This window comes from Rousettus aegyptiacus, unplaced genomic scaffold (genome assembly GCF_014176215.1).
Source record: "Rousettus aegyptiacus isolate mRouAeg1 unplaced genomic scaffold, mRouAeg1.p scaffold_m13_p_2, whole genome shotgun sequence".
NCBI classification, from domain to species: Eukaryota; Metazoa; Chordata; class Mammalia; order Chiroptera; family Pteropodidae; genus Rousettus; species Rousettus aegyptiacus.
Window position 1 is genome coordinate 39,633,817 of NW_023416295.1, and position 21,455 is coordinate 39,655,271.

At 33.8% G+C, this 21,455-nt stretch overlaps 1 protein-coding gene across 8 annotated transcripts in view; it reads left to right on the top strand.

Moving 5' to 3' along the window:
• Positions 1-5,760: 5,760 nt before the first annotated feature.
• Positions 5,761-21,455, top strand: part of PDE1A (phosphodiesterase 1A) — a 281,250-nt gene continuing 265,555 nt past the window's right edge. For 3 of the 8 annotated variants that reach the window (XR_001597511.2, XM_016149788.2, XM_016149789.2), the window contains exons 1-2: positions 6,230-6,427; positions 6,603-6,713. Coding sequence is in view for 7 of the 8 variants with exons in the window: in XM_016149788.2 (XP_016005274.1) it covers positions 6,423-6,427; positions 6,603-6,713 (116 nt within the window). In the remaining variant the exon portion in view is untranslated. The other 5 variants (XM_016149791.2, XM_016149784.2, XM_016149786.2 and 2 more) reach the window with 4 other exon arrangements.

Below are 21,455 nucleotides of genomic sequence, written 5' to 3' on the forward strand. Positions count from 1 at the left end.
TCTCTGGAAAGAAGAGCATCTAGAGTTTATTTTTCATACGTGTCATCAATTACGTAAAGCATTCCATATTTTCGTTTGGTTTACAATCTAATCATGGCTTTCCTGTTCAGAATTTTTTTCCCTCTAGAGATTTAAAAAAATTTTTAAATTAAACATTTCTTAAATACTAAAAAGTATAAAGATGTTGCCTGTAAATCCGTATATTTATACCCTGTTTAAGAAATCAGGCTCTTCCAAAACAGCTGAAGAACTTTATCCATTTTAATTCAATAACATCCCCTTCTCATTATCCAGAGTTTAGTGTTGATCATTCCTATTCATTTTAAACTTAACTAACTACATATGTATTTCCAAATTAGTAAAAAAAAAATTATACTGTCTAAATTCTTCCTGGAATTGATTTTTTAACATTATTTTTAAAATTTATCCATGTATATAGTTTTTTTTACCATGTCATACTAATTCACTGCCATATTATATTCCATTTTGTGAATTTGCCAACATTTAGTTAATGGGAAGCAGTTAAAATTATTTTTGCCACTATAAACATTCTTGTGTATGTCTCTTGCAATGGGCCAAATGTTTGTATACCCCACTCCCCCAAATTCATATGTTGAAACCTAATTGCCAAGGTAATGGTGTTAGGAAGCGGGGTATTTGGAGGGGGTGGTGGTGATTAAGTCATGAGGATGGAGCCCTTATGAATGGGATTAATGATTTTATAAAAGAGACCCCAGAGAGCTCCCTTGCCCCTTCTGCCATGTGAGGGCACAGCTTAGAAGACGCCATCGATAAATCAGAAAGCAGGCTCTCACCAGATGCCGAATCTGTCACATCTTGATCTTGGACTCCCCAGCTTCTGGAACTGTGTGTAATAAATTATGGATGTTTATACGCTGCCCAGTCTATTGTATTTTGTTATTTCAGCTTAAATGGATTAACACATCTGATCGATACACATAAGAAAGTATTTTAGAATATATGCATCTTCAACTTTTCTAGATATTGAATTGCTTTCCAAAGCGATTTTGCCAATATTTACACCAAGAGAAAACAAAGTTCCTATTGTTCCACATCCTTCCCAGATACTGGGAATTATTTGCAATAATTTTCTTAATCCTCTTTTGGAGATTTTAGTATTCCTTGTGGGGTAAATATAAATAACTTTAATAAAGATAATGTTTCCCTCTGGGGAAAGGTCTGGCATGCTTACTCCCATTGTAAATGATCCAGATTCCCTAATCTCAAGTTTTCTCTTCTATAATGCATTTCACTGTGTGTGCAGGTGTTATCTGGCTGTCTTCACAGCATCTTGTGGTAACTGAAGCTTAGAGAATCTGCACAAAAAAACACTAATACTCTGGTTACTAAATTTAGTGTGAGTAATAGATATTTGTCTCTTTATTTCTGACCCAAGAATGCCTTTTATTAGTATCCAGGGAACTGTGGTAGGCTGATCTGATAGCTTGTATGAATGGTGAAATAGCTCAGAAACTTGACAGTTTTTGACATCTTATTGTACATATCAATATATCAATTTTCTTGATTTTTTTCAAAGAGCCAGCATTTCATTTCATTGTCTCTATTGTTTTTCTGCTTTCTATTTCATTGATTTCTGCTCTGATATTTATTTTCATATTTTTACTGATTTCGTTTTTAATTTGCTCAACTTCTTCAAGTTTCTTAATGTGGGTTCTGAAGTCATTGATATGAGATCTTTGTTCATTTCTAATATAGCTATGTAGTGCTATCAATTCCCCTCTAGATACTGCTGTAGCTACATCTCACATAATTTGATATGTTGTGTTTTCATCTATCTTCATTCAGTTTAAAAATACTTTCTAATTTTCCTTTTAATTTCTTCTTTGATGCACGGGTTATTTAAAAGTGTAATATTCAATTTCTGAGTATTTGGGAATTTTCCAAAGAGCTGTTACTGATTTATAATTTAATTGCATTGGGGTCAGGGAATATGCTTTGTAGGATCTGAAACCTTTTAAATTTATCAAGCCTTATCTTATGACCCAGAATGTGGTTTCTTTTGGTAAATATTCAATGTGTACACTTTAAAATAATGTATATTTTGCTATTGTTGAGTAGAATGTACTATAAATGTGAATTATTTCATATGTATTAATCTTCTTGTTTATATCATTTATATTTTTAATTGGTTTCTACTTTTTTTAAAATCAATTTTTAAAGTGAGGAGTATCAAATATCTGACTATATGACTATATATTTGTGAATTTGTCTACTTCTTATAGTTGTATTACTTTTGCTTCATTTTGAAGCTCTGTTATTATGTGCACCTTCATTCTGACACCATTTTAGATAAGTCCACCTGTGCAGTCAAAAGTATATTCATCATTATTTTTCCAGTATTTGAAAATTTCAGAATATCTAGTCTGCTATATTAAAAGTCCAAATATTTCCTGGATTTTTTCTTGTAAATTAAAAAAAACAATGTGCTTTTATTTAAGCAAAAAATAATTACTCTTTTTAGTTTAAGAGTCTTGATAAATTTAGCTTATTTTTTTTTATCTCGAAGCCATATTTTTGGATTCCTTTAGTTTCTTGTTCTAATTTGGGCTAATTTATTTCTACTCCTTCTTCACACATGTAAATCTGGGATTTTGTTTTTAATCTCCACAGCTAAGTTAAGTACATGTCTCTGATTTAAGTTCCTAATTACTTTTTTTGTTTTGTATACTGACTCATGTAATTATTTTAGAAGTGTATTTAAATGACATTCTTTCTGAATTTGGGGCTTCTAAATATGTCACCATTTATTTTGTGATTGTGTGATGGTTTGCTGGCTGTAAGATTATAAGTTATTACATGGTGCCAGTATAATCTTACTATGAAAACCAATAAAGTTAATGTCACAAATATTTAGAACAATTTTACTTATGAGTAAGGATAGAAAGTTTCTAAAAAAAAAAAAATTAACACCAGCAAAGAATAAAAACAATAATGTTTTGTGACATTATTTCAGAAATAGTTCATGATCCGTAAACCTATTGAAATATTTATACTACAATCTAAAGGAGAAAAGTCATGAATAGTATCAATAATAATAAATGCTAACAATTTAGTAGAGCAGTTAGTATGTGCCAGAGAGTGTCCTAAGTTCTGTATGTATATTAACTCATTTAATGCCTACATCAACATTATAAGGAAGACGATATTATTGTGACACTTTATATGTGAAGAAACAGATACATAAGGGCAACTTGCAAAAGATTGTATAATTATTTAAGTGAAAGAAAAGGTATTTAAACCCAGGTAGTTTGGATTCAGAATTTTTGCTGTACTATACCTATTTTTAATAAATACTGAAAAATCATTCTATAAATTTTTGTCAACATTTAAATAAAATATTAGGTAATATGAAGGAACTACTTATTATAACAGAGATAATTTACCTGAATAAAGAGTTAAAGCAAAAGAAATGGAACATATGAGACAAAAGACAGATTAAATCAATTTTTACCCTGTATTTAGGGCTATTTTCTCAACTTAGCCCCAGAATTTACATTGAATGCTTTGTTTGGGGAAGTATATTTTAATTTTGTAGAATCCCTTCTTGTGTTCTCTTTCTCACGTCAAAATTTTTTGGTTTAATTTTATCAATGCAACATCTCAAATTTTTCCCGACATATTAATTAGAAAAAAAGTTGTACACTATTCCCCGAGTTCTATTCAGGTTTTCTCAATGTGACTTATTCTATTTTTATTCTATTAATTATAAAATAGCAAAGGCACAGTATTTGCTGTTTATGGCGATTTATCACTGTGATTCATCTTTGAGAACAGAATTAAGGTGTTTGTTGACTATCTCATTAAAGAAAAACTAGCTCTGAGTTTATTAAGTGAATATAGTTAGGTTTATACATGAAGGCACAGTGATGGTAAGATCGGCACTTCTGAGCCAAGGATATTATTTTCTGACAACTCTGGGAAAAGCTCATAGGAGTGAAGTTGTGATTGTCTGCTAGCTAAAGACATTAAATTCATATCAAGTTCAGGAAATAGCTTGTTGGAGGAGGGAAAACTGAAGCTTCACTTGATTTACCGCCCCTTCTTTTTTTCTTAGAAACTTTATTTCCTGTCAACCTTATTTCCATTTTCTGTTTAAGAGTTTGTAGTTTAAGACCACTCAGTGGTTGTCCCTACCCATTCAGTGGCTTGAATGTTGGGGCTGTAGACCAGTCCTCAGTGGCAGCCGGGCCCTGCTAAATAGGCACAGATGGTACCTGTGCCTTAGACCAGTCAGTGAGCTTGGGTTGAGTAGAAGTAATCTGGAAGTTGGAACAGTCCATTCATGCTGAAATTCCTCCTGGTCACAGCCTTTTCAGCAGTGGCTTGCTCTTTCTTTTGCATTCAAGATCTCTGCAGAAGTAGAGGTTGAGCATGACCTGCCCCAGAAGGCACAGGATTTGGTATAAGACATGGGCAGAACTCCCAGCCAGTGGTACCTCATCACATGCCGAGCGAGCTCTCCTCTTGCATGGGAAAGGCCAGGACCACGCATTGCAGAGGAATCTATGTTCCACTGAGTGGTGGTACATGGGTAAACAGGCTGCCTCTGTGAGAGAAATGCTGGTTAGCCCTGGGATCAATAATGACCGGAAGTCGGGACTCCTAGAACACTGCCGCAACCTGGTTAGAGAAGGTTCCAGGAATAAAGTGGCTGCAATAGGAGTGGCTCTAGTGGCAGCAGCAAACTAGCACAACTCGCTGGCTAGAGTTCCTGGAGGGTATGATGCTGACATCAGCCAGGTTTTCAATGGCATGAGCTACCAGCAGAAGATTTCTCCCAGGTTTTCTTGATTTATGAGATAATGGTATTATTTTTCCTTTTGTGGGTGACTTCCATTTGGAAGTCAAGTTCGGTGCCGCCTATGGCTGCAAAGAATTAAGGACATCCTGTATCTTTATTTGCAGGATATCAAGGGCTCCGGGCATTGTTAGTTTCCCTTTAAGTTGCAACAAGAACCCGGAACAACGTAATGTGGACCCCTCTCTGGGTGCTACAGAAAGGCTAACCTCTTCTAACTTGAAATCAGAAGACGGTTTCTATAAAATCTTCCAAAGATGCTTTTTACATACATATTACAACTTTGACTACCAGATAGACATAATAACTTTATATTGGAACACTACTTGTCAATTAAATCATAGCGCCTATTTTAAAGGACTGGCTTTAAATCTTGGGAATGTCTCTTTCTCAGTTTCCTCAACTGTTAGACAGGACTGTTACCTACTTCATGGGCTTTTTCTAAGAATTTGAAAAGGTAAAACTGTTAGGTACTAGGTATAATATCTGAAACATAGTAAGCACTCAAGTTTTAGATATTGTTATCTACCTACTATCTAAGTTTTCTTTCAGGGAGGAATAAAACTACATCTAGGTTTCCAAACAAACAGGAAATATTGCTTTTAAATGTATTTTTCTTAGCAGCTTGTAGATAGCAATAGCTGTTATGGAGCTCATACTCAAGGTCTGTGCTTGTTTCAAAGAAAGCTCGCCATGTGTTTGGATCTTGGCAGATGACTCAGTTCTTATTCTGTTTATGTCCACTTTCTCTCATTTTTCTTCTAAAATGCACAAGCAGCACAGCATTAATTTCTCTACTCTTACTCTTTCCATCCCCACCCTTATGCGCACGCATGCGCACGCACACACACACACACACACACACACACACACACACTCTCACACTCCCTTTTCTACGACACACACGTATAAGCACATGCACTAGTTTCATTTTATTTCATTTTTTTTTTTTTAATTCCCAGAGGATTCGTAGAGCAGGCTGTTTGCTACTGCTGTGTTTTCCACTGGTTAAATTGGCAGTTACCTACTGTGTGGAGTTGCTAGGAGAAGGTGAATAAGCATGATTGCAGCATCATTGATGTACATATTCTTTCAATAACAACCTGTGGAGCTCTGTGGTCTGTCTTCTGTATGGTTCTGTATGTTATTTTCTCAGTGTTGTCCTTAATATTTGTTGCATTTTTTGTTAGAACATGATATATTTTTAACTGTTGGTTCCAGATTAATTAAGAGAGAAAAACCTGGCATTTAAAACAGGCACTTTTTTTTCTCAGGGTGGTGCTGCTGATACTGGTTCCTGCCATCTGTTTTCTTATTACATCCTGCTCTCTTTCCATTGGTAGAGAGGAATTCAGCTTCTTCTGGTGTGCTAAAGTCATTCACGTTTCTCTTGTGCATAATAGATCTCATAAACTGTAGGAATTCTGATGTGCTTCGGTGCACGAAACAGTAACAAATGAGCTGTTTTTGGGGAGAGCTAGAGCACTTAGTTGGTCAGTAGTACAGTAGCAGGCTCACATGTGTGGATTGTTTCCGTGAGGTCAGAAGATCTGTTTATACTGCTGTCTGCTTGAGGGTGGTGATGTGGTGAGCAGTGGATATGCCTGTCAAAGTCAATAGCAATTCTGGCAGAGGCTGCCTTCAGCTTTGTAAATCTGCAATGTTTTGATAGATAAGAGATGCTACTGTATAACTCAGATTTGTAGTGGGCTGAGGAATGCTTGTTCTAGCTGCTAAAACTGACTGTAACTGTTTGCCCTAGGAGTATCATCATGGGGTCTACTACTACAGATATCGAAGAACTGGAAAACACCACTTTTAAGTATCTTATAGGAGAACACACTGAAAAAATGTGGCAACGCTTGAAAGGAATGTGAGTAAGCTCTTTGCTTGGTTTTGTTTTTATTTCTCCTCTCCAAATTTGACTATTAACGTATCTAAGTGTTGGTAAAATCTGACTTTGTGCACTAGTTGTTCCTTTAGAAAGATTTCTCTTAAAGAATAAAACTTGTCAGTCTCAGCTAATAACCTGCTTGAAAAGTAGACATTTTTTTTTTTTTTGCACCTGTAAGTTTTATGTAAGGCAAAGGCAACTCCCAGATGGAAAAAATCACTGTACTGTTATACTATAGGACTTCTTTTCTAGTTCTGCATGTGTCGTTTAGATATGCATAAAAGTAACCAGAAAGCTGTTTGCCAAGGTACTTGCAGAAAAAAAAAATTTCTTCATGTGAATAGAGAGATTACTACTGGTACTTATTTCTCTGTGATTGGATTTTGAAAAAACAAAAAGATTAATATGATAATATACATTTATACTCCATGGTGCTTATTATTTATGTCTTAATGAATCATATTTCTTTAAGAAAAAATGCATATGTGGGAAACATACTATCAGCATACCAAACTTATTGGAGAATTATGGCTTTAAATTAAACAATTCACTTGTGAGAGTACAGAAGAGCTCATGAGATAAAATAGATCTTAGTAAGGTGGGTCAAGAGATGTGCTTATGTCGCGCATGAAATATAAGTAGCTGAGTCAAACTTTAATTGAAATTCTATTCACCTTGCTCTTTAAACATTTACACTTTTTTTTTCTTCTGTGTATGCTACTAATTCCTGTTTAGTGTTACATCACATTATGTTTACATGCTTTATTTTAGTTATGCCATAATTTGAAAATCATATTTAAAATTTAGATAAAATGTGAATATGAATATCTTCAAGCAGTTGCTTAGCATGTTTGCATATTTAAAGTGAAAATATATTTGCTCTTCTATGATAAGAGCTGAATGAATCTTATACCATGTGGAACAAAGATTTTCTGGGATTCATATTCATAAAATACAATTAGTATTTTATAAGATACAACATGTCAGTAAATTCAGTGTTGCTCTTGATAACTATGGTTTTTTTAGATAAAAAATTATATCAAACTTTGTTTAAAGGTAAAATGCCTTCCACTTTCTTCCATTTAAATGTATTTAATGATGTTTATATTTAACTAATGTCTGTATATTTTCTTACACATGAATATATAGCATTGCACTAGTATAATAGCATACTAATAATGCAAAGAACTTTTAACAGAGACTAACTTTGAAAAAGGAAGCCATCTTTACATCATTTGAATGAATTAAAGAAATATGTTTCCAAGTTTCACTGAAGATTTAGACATTACAGTGTTTTGGTGAGGTGGTTCTCTAGGGAAACAATCCTATAAAAGCAAATAAAAATTTACAAAATTAATTATCATAGATGAAGATTAAACATTGGCAGTCATCAGATTATTTGTGTCCTTACCTAGTGAGTAGATAAACAATTGTACTAGAAAAATTATATCTCATATTACAACCATTTTAGATTTTCTTTCCTTCAGTAGAACAGAATATTTTTGTTTGTGCTGTTTATATTTGTTTTATTTTTCTGTAGTAACTTGAATGTATGAAGATTTATGGTAGTGAAATTATGCATATGTCTTTAAGAAATTTGAAAAATGACTTTGTATTTGCCTAACATTTTAGGGCAAAGTTATCTGACTTTCACTTTATCAATTGATCTCAAAGATCAATCTGTCATTACATTTCAGGAGGGAGTGATAGGATAATTCAACAGTAGAGCTTCATAACTCAACACTCAACATTGATGTAGAATATATAATATATGTACCTACTGAGTAAATTTTGAATTGTGTCTACATAGAGCCACCAAATAACCAGAGGGAAAAAATTACTGATAAAAGTTTTAAAAAAATTATTGTTACTAAACTGATTGGTATAAAAAAAAGGAATTTCATTTTGATGTTATTACTTTAACTTGTACTTTGACTTAAGATATTACTAGTATTCTAGGATTAGAATTGTCAAAATAAGAAGCTCTAAGTCTAAAATCAGCATGACTAATGACAACCAAATTGTATAATTATGGTCTTTGTGTAATTTGCAATCAAGGCAGTGATATGAGGGACTCTCTATTTCATTGCTGAAATTGTCTGGCCTATTTAAAATGTAATATTGACTCGAACAGAATTTTAGCTTATTAAAATAGCTAGTGCTAGAATTTCACTTTTAAATATTGGCAACTATATTCTTGCTACTCATGAAAGCTGTCAAACAATTTTTCAATAATTTTTCTTTTTTTTTAGTTTGGTAAAATAGACCCAATGAATTACTTTAAATATTTGTTGGGAGAATGTTTTTTGATCTTTTATTGAATCTACCTTTACAAATACATTGATTTATTTCAACAGGATATTCTGTTTTGAAGTGGGTTTACAATATAATATGTACATTTCTGAGGTTAGAGAAAAATAGAGACAAAGGTTAAAGTAAAATGTTTATTCAAGTATATCTTGAATATTGAAAACACCAGCCACTATAGGTAGATATTTATAGAAAATGTTTTATAAGCATTATCATGTAACATAACATTTTAAAACACTTTTTTTTGAGTCCATAGAAATAATTCTTAAGTTTTGTAACACATGCAAAAACTAAATTAAGATACATATCTTTTCTACTATGTTGTTGATTTATTTCTTTTAGCTCATTTTGAATCTCCTTCATGTACTATTTAATTGGGACACCATATTCAGTGATGTGCCAGGAAATCTCTTCTTCCTTTGTGGGAAGAAAGGTGAAACAGCTTCCTCTTCTGATTTCTGATATGGGCTTGTATGCTTTATTCTATTGATTTTTTTTTTTTATAGTTATAGCTTTTTTCTTTAGCTTCCCTCTCCCAATCCATCTTCTATTACTCATTTGTCACTCAGTATAAAAATTTAGATTTTACACTATGACTCATCATTTATGATGGTAGAAATGTTAGCAAATGACTATGTCATCATGTTCATAAATTACATTTAAAAAGAAGTATATGCTTTTCCATAAGATATCAATTATTTAGCACCTAGAAAACTTTCTATTTCTTCTTGCATGTCAACACAGATGAAATTTCTAGTTCAGAAGTCTCCTATGATTCTGGGACCTATACTACTTCCTATGTACTAAGAAAAAATTTTTAAATACTAGTCTTTGCAAAGATTGTTAAGGTTACTGATTTCTATGAGAAAAGTTGGTTTTGAAATTTTATGTCCATCTATGTGCAGTGCTTTATAGTTAGTTTTAGATTTTTTGTGTCATGGTGCTGTTGTTTTTTTCTTCTTTAAATGTAAAAGTGTAAAAAAAAAAAAAACCCTCCACAACCATGGATTTTAAAAAAAATAAAACTTACTTAAAACATTAGTGCGCTCTTTCCCATCAGTGCCACTGTTCTAAGAATTCAATTTAAGGGGTGGCAGCATTTCCAGAAAACTATTATCAAGTAGAAATTCCAGCAAAAGCCACATAATGTTATAGCAAAAACTAAGTCAGTGTTATCTTACTCATTGTTTAACAGAAGAAAGTTTGAAGTGCTTAGAACTATAATCTGTTGACAAAAATGTGAGGCTCATCACTCATGGCATTTATTGCCAATTTCTTAAGTTTTCATAAAGTAGGACTAGAACTTATGAGAATTTCAGTTAGAAACTAACTTATATGCCACATACCTCCTATCTTTCTCAACATAGACAAATGTCCAGGTATTACCATCTGGAATTGTGCATACAACAGTTGAAAGATTTAAGTTAAGCTTCTTTTCTCCCTCTTTGTTGGTAAACATAATCTTTAGCAATGTAAGAAAAAAAAATGTTAAGCGTAAAGGAGAAAGGAACTGTATAATAACCCTATAACTAATTTCAATGGGGTGTTGTTATTAAGAAGACAATGTATGATATGGTTTCAGATGAAGCAACCCAAACCCTCATCACCAAGGAGATGTAGCATTAATATATATTTAGAATAAAAATGGCAAAAAAGGTAACATGACAGGAGTTGTTAGTACCATATTCTCAAACTGGGAATCATACTTGAGGTTGGAGCAGTATTATATTAGAGAAAATCTGATCCATTTACTCTTCTGCTTCAAACTTTAAGCCTTCTAGTATCCTCCCTTCCCAGTTCAGCATTCTTCACAGGGTTTCCCCAGCCCTGCTTGACTTTTGGAGCCTCCTCTCGTGCCTCAACTTCTGTGTCCTCTCCCCACCAGACCCGGGCTGCCCAAAAGAAAGCTACTTAGCACCCATCTGACTTTTCTCATTTTGTTCTCTCACGCCGAGGGAACCACTCATTTCACCTCTCATCCAGGGTTGCTCTTGCTCCCCCATGATGCTTTTAGAGATGTGTGGGGATGATTCTGGTCGTTGTAATGCCTGAGGGTGTTTCTGTATTCAGTGGGCAGCAGGGGCAAGGCATGGTGCTCTAGAGCTTGGGACATTCCATAGCAGGAAAAATTGTCCTACTGAAAATACTAATAGGGACTCCCGTTGTAAAAGCTCTCTTGCAAAGATCTTGCTTCTGGATTCCCAGCACTTTGCACAGTACCTGACACATAGGAGAAAATTCAATAAATGCGTTTCAGTCCGTCAGTGAATGAATAAAATTCCGAATCTTGTAGTGGCTCTAACTATAAAATTAGATCAGTCGGGCTGCCTAAATAGGGCCCATACAGGTTGTAAGAGTGAAGATGGATTCACAGCTAGCATAGGGATAGAGAAGATGGAAAGAAGTAATGTTTGTTTACTATCTACTAGCTGTCAGAAAATTTCAGGTATAACATGTCTGTATTCTTATTTAAAACTTAGTTCATGGGCCTTGTGGTAGGCAGACTATTTGTCCTCCCAGGCATGTCCATGTTTTAATCCTCAGAAGCTGTGAGATGTTACTTTACATAACAAAGAGGAAATGAGGTAGCAGATTAAGTTAAAGTTGCTAATCATATGACCTTAAAATATAAAGATTAACCTAGATTTTCAGGTGGGCCCAGTGTAATCACAAGGGTTCTTAAAAGTGCAAGAGGGAGGCAGAAAAAGAAGGCAGAGTGCTGTGCTGTGACCTATCTTTGCCAGCTTTGAAGATGGAGGAAATATGCTATGAGGCAAGGACTGCAGGCAAGCCCTAAAAGGTTGAAAAGGCAAGAAAACAGATTCTCTCTTTAGAGCCTCCAGAAAAAAAAAAAAAATTGTAGTCCTGCCAACACCTGATTTTAACCCAATGAAACTTACAGCAAATTTTTGACATGAAGAACTGAAGATAATACATTTGTATTGTTTCAAGGTACTAAGTTTGTGGCAAATTTGTTGCAGCAGCAATAAGAAACTAATACATGCCTTCAGTAACAGAATAACAGAGTGTTTAATCAACATGACCTTTCCTATATCCTCTTTCGATACACACACACACACACACACACACACACACACACACACACAATGCCTTGAGGTGGGGCCAGCCTAGGTCACTATGGTAAATTGGACTAGATACTCTTTATCTTTAGCCATTATATAGCTCACAGTCTTCCATATAATGCTGGCTTACATACTCAGATCTCCAGTTTTCTTACTAAGCTCTGATATTGGGAGTATAGAGTTGATTCATTTCAAATGTCAAAGAAGAATGTTATACTATCTTTCTTTAAAATTATTGATAAATCTCAATCTCATCTCACATTTTTGATTATGTGATGGTTTTGTTGGATTAATCAGGTAACTTAGTTTAAAAATACTGACCTTTAAACTATCAAAAACAGACTCATTAATATAGGGGACAATTTGGTGACAGATAGAGAGGAGGGAGGGTTGGGGGTCTGGGAGAATGCGGTGAAGGGTGAGAGAAGTACAAATTAGTAGTTGGTAGATAGTCACGGGGATGGGGAGCATGGCATAGAGAGTGCAGTTATCATTAATGTAATGGTTGGGTAGAAAACCAGCAGAAAGAAGGAGCAATTAGGGGGATAATTTTATAAACTATATAAATATCTAATCAATGTACCATATACTTGAAACTAATTAAAATAAATACATAAATTTAAAAAATACTGACCTTTAATCATAAAACTAAATTGAAGAAAACCACCTCACAAAAACTATTTTGGTTATATAAACATAGTCTTAATATAAATCTCAGTCCTTATATAACATTATGTTGTAGTTTATAGAATAGACATTGTTGAGGTAAAATACCTTAGAGATTAAGAAATTAAACTTTAGAATCAGTAAAGTATTTTCTAATACTGTCTGTCCTGTAATTGAGTGATCATGGAAAATCTATTAACTTTTCTAAACTTCACTTTCCTATTGTAAGATCCAAATATTTTATTTATCATTTATACACTCAGTCAACAAATATCCACTTATTGTATGCTATCTCAGGAACTATTTTAGGCGAGGGAGTTTACATACTAGTAGAGGAAACAAACAACAAAAAGCGAATTATAAATAATAAGTTAGTATGGAGTAAGACGTGACCTGAAAAAAAAAAATGCACCAGGTAATATGATCAGGAGTTTCTTGGGGAAGGTATTTTGGATTGTCAGGAATGATCTGTTTTTGAAGGTGACTTTTCAACTGAGACATAGACAAAAATTGATGCCTACCTATTAGGATCTTGGGGAGAAAGAAGATGAGTGAATGACACCTCTAATTCGAGTTCAGGATTAAGTAAGGGATAGACTTTATTCAATAGTCTTTATTGAAGGCTAAACTTGTATTGGAGGATAAAGTTTTGGTTGTAGATAAATAAACCAGAATACTTCTGAATTCAACTTACCCTCCAAAACTGCAGATGTTCCCAGCAGGGGACAAAAATCTCCCCTCCTAAATTTATCTCACCGTCCTAACAAATGAAACAGCTTTCTACAAGCAGAAAATCCTTTCCCCACTTCCCGAAAATGACAGCTTGCCCTCCTAGGTCTAATTCCTTTTCCATAATTCACCAACCAAATGTCACTCCACACCTTCTGTGAAAGAATGTAAAAAGTGGCAAAGAGAAGCCTGGAAGCCTTTTCCTTTGGAAGGTCCTTCCACTTAAAGGGAAACATTAGAATCTGGGAATCTGAATATTGCCCAAATCAAGAAACTGAAAATTAAATTAAAAAATTACATAATAAGTATAACGCAGTACCTGGTATAGAATAAGCTCTCAAAACATTGTAATTATTAATATTCCCAAAATTGTATTTATTTTTTCATATTTCAACTGTTATTTAATATCTATATGATCTTCTCCAAGTTGATTTTTTTGGCGCTTTCATTTTCTCATCTATAAAATGGAATGATATCATAGATATTGAGAAGATTAAATGAATTAATGGTTATAAACTGCTTAGAACAGAGTCCAGAAATCAAGAAATTCTACTTGTTATCATTATTATTACTATCATTATTTGCAAAGCAGAATTTTTTTTTCCAAATAATTTTCTTATCAGAATCAGTGGAAAGAATAGTGTTGTCAGGATGAGAAAAAAAGTTTCTTTTAATTCAGTGAAAGTGATCTCACCAAGATCCTCAGGTTTCTCTTCACCAGAAGAGAGGATTTAAATTTCCCTGGGCAGGAGGGAGAATTGCCTAAGGAGAGAGTTGAGGAATTCAGGCTGACCTCGAGAGTTTCACTGATAGAAGAATTGCTTAGATGAATTTAGCACCTTTCGTTCAGCTCTTTGCGGTGGTCCTAGAATGAAATTTAGGTCTCTATAATCATATATAACCCAGGGTTAGTCTCATTTTCTGCATCACTCTAGCTTGAAAATCCCTCCTTAGGCCCATACTTATTCCATTTAACACTTAGTTAAATAATTCCATTTAACGCTCAAGACTCACTATAAAACCTGACACTATAAAACCTAGTTCGCTATAAAAGGCTCACTATAAAACCTAGTTCACAGTGGAGCTGACTTCCAGGTAATTACTTTTGTGTCCCATAGTCCTTCCTTTTGTCAATTAATTTTAGAAAATATCAAATTGCCATTATATTATTAGATTGTATCCTTTATTCTAACACATTTCAAACATTTAATCAAATGTAAATACTTGGGCAAGTCTGATTCCCATCCTGCAGGATTGTGCTATAAGCCCTTTAAACATGAAAGGAACTGTTCATTAACATAGTTAAACAGATGACAGTGTTAAAGGCTCATGAGAAACACAGTATTCCAAATACCTGCTCTGGATATGTATCAGACACGAATAACTATTTATTGTTAAGAAAAGACAAAAAATAATAATAGAGCAAGAGAAGCATATAAATGAAACATGACTCTTTTGGTTTCTCCTTAAAGCTATACTTTGTTCAAGTTGTTTAAAGAAATATTTTATTTTATATTTTATAAAATGTTTAAAAATCTAAATTTTTTATTAAACTAGGCTCAGAAAATGCTTAATACAGATAATTTATGATAGGCAAAGTTTTAATATCTATAGCTATTCAAATAATTTGAGTCACCAAAAAGTAGTAAAATCTCTAGGTACAGTCTACGGGGCAAGAAAAATGAGGTCAACCTCAAACCCTGCATCAGCATAGAGGATCAATGGATTCTTAGAATTTTGTACATGAATCGGGTCCTTGATAATTTAGAAGAAAATCAAGATAGATTTCTTATTGGAAAAGCAACAGTATGTTGACTAGTCCAATTAAAACTGGACTTTCTAAGACTTGGTTCAAAATAAACTACATTTGGAGCAAGATAAGAAAAAAAAACTGAACAACTTGGGCATTGGTCACATTTTTGATTAACAAACTATTTTACAAATCACCTCATAATTGAATTATAGTAGTACTCATACTTTATAGTAATTTTTTTGTGCTTTATAATTTCTAAAAGATTTTTTTTTTTTTTTTTTTTTTTTTTTTTTTTTTGTGATTCAGCACAGTTATCATCAGTTTTTCTGAGGAGAAAACTGAGCCTCAGAGACATTCAGTGCCTTGATCAATGTTTATCAATTAATAAGGGGAGGACCAGTTTTTCAGGCCCATACCTATTCCATTTAACACAGAGTTAGATAATTCCATTTAACGCTCAAGACTCACTATAAAACCTGACATTTCAGGAGTTAAAAACTGTTCTCTTGTTTTGATTATTCCATAATCCTGCCATCTGTTTGCCTAGTTCTGCATCCTCAAAGCTGAATACCAAGGGGAGTTATCATTTGGCATATGCTTTAGATGTCAGGAACTCTCCAGTTTTATTTTTCTCCTTCTCTATACGTGCACTACCATTTCTTCTTTTATTAATTTATTTAAACAATGATTAAGCTAGTATTTGCAAGTGAATTTGACTTTTCTTAAATCCTCTTGCTGCTTCAGAGCTTGGACGCTTACAAAGTTATTCTAATTTGCTTGGCCTTTTGTATCCCAAACAACAGAGAAAGACAACTGCACAATAGAAATACCTGGGTGTCTGTCCTTGAAGATTTTTATTTACTAATAAGTATGAAGGCAGAAGTTCCAATGATTAAAAACTAGGTATTTTATTCTTGATATACTGACCTTTCTCTTTTTGTTATAAAGGATTTAAGCACATGATAAAGTTCTTTTCTGAAGTAAAGTGAGAAGAGTCTTTTCTCCTCTTATTTTAGAGAAACGATCTAAATGGAGTTTATTATGCTTTATTTCCCACAGAGAACACAAACTACTTAAAGGCACACAGTATTTTCCTCATCCTTTCTTAGACTGCATTTGGAGATGTTTATTAAATGGGTTAAGGAGCTTCTTTCTAACTTTTAGAACTCTTGAAATCTCAAGTACCTCCAACTGATTCCAATATGAAGGAGTGTTTTTACATGTGTGACCCTCTTGATATTTCATCTGCCAGCAAATCTCTGCTTTAATATTTCATGTTTAGTTTTCCCAGAGATTTGTCCATGTTGTTGTTTACTGTTACAATATGTCCCAATTTGTTCGTGATTTCCTGTGTCCACTCTTGGGTAATCCCTCCCATACTAACTCTGAGCTTGGCCATCAACTTGCTTTGGCCAGTGGAATCTTAGCAAATGTGATACAAGAAAGTCTTGGAAAGGGCTTGCGCATTGGGATTTACTTTCTTGCTGCTCTTTGGAACTCTCATACCAGCATGGAAAGAAGCCTGGTCAAGCCTACTGGAGGCTGAACATGCAAAGCAGATATAAACCATTCCAGCTGAGGCTCCATTAGACCAACTAGGCCATCAACCACAAGACATGTGAGTGAGGTCATCCTAGACTATATAACATCCTCAAAATTATAAGGAAATAGTAAATGTTTATTGTTTTTGGCTACTAAATTTGTGAGATGGTTTGCACAAAAAATCCAACTGATATACCCTCCCAAATCAAACTCTTAGACTTAAAATTTTTTATATAATTCTCCAGCTTCCACAGTTTTTTCCTACTACCACACTGCTTCTTTTCTTCTCTTCATCTTCTGTTACTTATTTCTTTGACCAATCAAAATTTAGTTTATATTTCAGAAATAAAAATTGAGGTCCTTATTCTCAGAAATTCAGTCCGGTAAAATTCTCCTGCACATTATTTTCATCTAAAACAATGTCAATGGCATGTACCCACATAAATATTTCGTCTAATACACGCTCCCTCAGTGGCCTGTATATTGAAGTTGTGTTGTTCTATTTCCCACTGAACAGAAGAGAAACATAGAATAAGGCAGAGAAACTGCATAGCTGCATAAGAGAGGATGGTTCATATCCTGTTACCCTGGCAACAGGCACTGGGAAGGCCAGGGCTCCCTACACATCGTGTTGCCCTGACAACAGGTCATGCAGGGCATAGGAAGGCCCAGTTCTCACTCTTTTAGGCTTCTTTTTACCACCACAAAGATAAAGAAGAAAGTGATTCTGCATCTAATTCCTCCCCACCTACATATTTCTTCTATTATCTGAATCACTTTAGTATAAGATTGTCTTTCCAGATGTAGGAGAGGGTAAGAAAGGAGTGACTTCAATTTTTACATTCATACACTCTGAAATATTTGCTAATTTTTGATTGGGTCAGGAAAGTAAATGATAGGAATAAAAAGAAATAGAAGGAGTCAAAGTTGTAGAGAGAATAAATTGTGGAAACCAGGTAAGTAGCATATAGATAATGTAGCAGCCAAGAGCTGATTTTGGGTATATATCATTTAGCTCCATTGGTTAGGCTTAGCTAATTTTTAGTGAGTTCATCTGAGTAGGTCACATCTGCTAAATGGTTGCTTATTTGGTTACTTTTATTTTGTGAGCAGATAATGCATAGCCAAACCTATAAAGTAATGTTATGTTATAATATTTTTATCAACTTAATTTTCAATTCTGTGTAAATTTCCCCTTTTTCATTTTTTTTCAGCCTTAATTTTCTTTCATCACTTCTTTTCTTACCATACAGAGTTGATAAGATAGCAGTCTTATAAAATTCTTTTTTCCCTTCCTTCTCTCTTTGTTCCTTAAGCCATTGCTTTGATTATATAATAGAAAATCATTTCTATGTATTTTTGGAGCTATATATTGCTTTGTCTTCATAATTTATGGTTTATATAAAATAGGTGTCTATTCAGAATTGAGTAGTACCATTAGTTTTGCTATTACTAATGTCTACCAGTTTTTCTGTGAGTTAATATAAAATCTTAGTTGACTCCCCTAGTTTTAAAGATAGAGTAATAGCTATAAATTTTGGAAACCAGAAGTCTTTAACTTTTGTAAATGAGAAGTCTTATTGCTGAAGAGAAAAGTGGCAAAATCTCTCCAAAAAATGGAGAAGGGATTTGTGGAAAAAGACTTTGAATTTAAATTGAGTGAAAAAATAAGTGTAAGTTGGTTAAGAGGAAGTATCTTTGGGAGACTGTAACTATGTTAAAGCTGATTTCTGAAAGGCCAGGTGGGAAAGTTAGAGCCTAATCAGAATATCATTAGAGTCAGAGAAAAAACACGCATGATTATCTGAGACTAGGTAACTCTTCTTGATGCTCTCATTGCATTTCATGTATTTATTGTTAATGTCCATTTAGTTGTTCTGCCTTCCAGACAATCTTTCCCCCTCCTTCTGAGGTAACAAGAGGGAAGAGGTAGAAGCCATTTGCTTATTAAGGTATCCTCAGCGCTCAGCATAGTATATTACATGACATAAGAAGTTAGAAATGTTTCAATATAATAAAAACAAGTAATTGGGCAACATACACCTTTACATTTGAATGGTATAGTTAGTAAAGCTAGCTGTTCAGCAGCAACAATAATTCAAGCTGGAAGATCAAAAAAGTTTTATGTAGGCTATTTAAGCCACTTCTGGAGAAAGGAAGAGAATGTATTATCAGAACTTGATCAGCAGAGATTATTAGGATTGTGACAGTATCACAAATAAAACAAAATCAAAATCAAAATAAATAAAAACAAAAACAAAAGACAAACTTTGTAATATGAAACAGAATCTCAGAGGATTGTCGTGAGGGATAAAAGTAATGCATCAAAAATGTGCAGGCCCTGAGTCTGGCACAAAATAAGCATCCACAAGTGGTAGCTGTTATTGTAGATTATTACTGTGGCACAACCAAATGTAAGACAATGTGTTTGCTTTTGCCCTTTCTTCTGTCAAATATGAGCTTGAGATAACAGTTGGCCCTGGGTAACTGTATGATGGGGGAAAAGACAGGAGATTTAAACTTTTCTAAGTAAGTAGACTTCCTACTCCAAGATTCTAATTTCTGAAGTTCTACACCACTCATATCCTAGGAAAACTCAAATTTCTGTTTCATTATGTGGTTGAATGGTTAGATTATGTTGAGAATATCTTTCAATGATTATAAATGTCCTGCCTCCTTTGGCCTTGTGGCACAGTGAATTCTTGGTAAGTGAAGACAGCTGTGTATCCTGTGAAAGTTAATTGCCTGCTGAAGTTTCCAAACTGTAATGAGTCAGACAGGAGATAAGCTGAATGAACTTGGAGGCAATCAGACTAAATACTTTATATCAGCCTCTAGGCTACAGTTACTTGTCCACCACTGAGTTGAAGAATAACTAATCCTCTCTTTGCTCAGATCCTCAAAGAGAAACTTAACAAAGTAAGGTAGTCTTGAAATTTCACAATGCAAATGAGCAATTTTAAGTTTTTGAGTTTACTTTTTACCAAACACTCAAGTTCGAGGTGATGAGCCTTCAACTAAAGTCATCATTTTAAAACTGCCACTTAATATTTTTGTTCTCTGACTTCATCCTGTCATGTGTATCATATTTCAATTAGGGAGAAATGTTTGCAAAATGTGTATCAAAAGATGCATCTACGGGATAACCCATTTATCCATAGTGGAGTCATAGGTTAAGGAGAGATCACATATACTTGATGACTGAGAATATGCCAAAATGAAATTCACAATCAAAATTTAATATTCAATTTAGAGGATTAAAATCTTCTTGCCATTAGTCCCCAAATAGCTTTATTATATATACCTCCCATCTATTTTATATAAGGCATTGTGACAACTTTTTTGATTCCTTGCCACAAATTATTTTGGTGTCATAAATTAAAAAAAATGAATAATATAATGCTAAAATGATTTTATTCTTATATTTCTTTGATTTCTAATTATATACTCAATTAGCATAATGTCTACTTTTTGTTATTAGATAAGTTAATTGATTAACCAATAGCCATAGCACTTGGAAAACAAGAAATATAATGGAATCACTTTTGATCCCTTTGGAATTAGAAACACATTGCCAACTAATCTTAAGTTCTCTAGAAAGAGGAAATGTTTAGGGTTAGAAATGAAGAAAAAAATACCTTCCTTGAGAAATTCAGATTGTTTCGTTAAGTATATGTCTTATGGTTATACAAGTAAATACTAATTTACACAGTGTGAGTCAGACTATGTTAATCTTAGTCACTGATTAGAACTATCTTCAGAATGAGAGTCATTCAGAAATAAAGTTGTATTTAAGTTCATCAGAGTTATACTGACACTTGTAAAAATGTGAGATACTTTGGAAAGTAGGACTAATATTTAATTAAGCCAATTTATTACTACAATTTTATTTATTTGTTCATTTAATGAATATTTGTCAGTGGACACATGGAGTGCTCCAGAAGTGTTCTAGGCACCAGGATACAGTGATAAATAGTATAGTCATGATCCCAACCTTCATAGAGTTATGTTTGGATGGTGAGGATGGATGATAAACAAGGAAACAAATAAATATGTAATGTAATTTTAATAAAAACTAACAGAGTAAGGTGACAAAGCACCTGAGAGATTCAAAGTGATTACTTTAGAAGAATGGTCAGGGAAGGGCTTTCTGTGACAGTGACTTTTGGGGGGGAACCTTAATGAAGTGAGGAGTGAGCTACACCAAGGCCTGAAGTCATGGCTTTGCAGACAAAAGGAAGCAAAAGCACAACCCCTGAGGCAGGGTGAATCTGATATGTTTGAGGAAAAATGAGACCAGAAGGATTGGAGCAGAGTGGGAGGGGGAGAGAGTAGAACTGAGTGTGGAGAGAAAGGAAGAAGTCAGATTATCGGACTCAACATTTAGGATTTTATCCCTAGCCCCATGTTGGATCTGACTTATGTTTTAAGAAGACTTCTCTGAAGAGAGTAGAATGGTACTTACCAGGTGCAGCAGGGTGGGGAAAATGGGAGATGTTGGTCAAAGGAGACAAATTTCCAATTGTAGGATTACCAAGTTTGGGGGTCTATTGTACAACATGGTGATTATAGCTAATAATACTGTATCATATACTTGAATGTTGCTAAGAGAGTAGATATTAAATGTTCTTACCACAA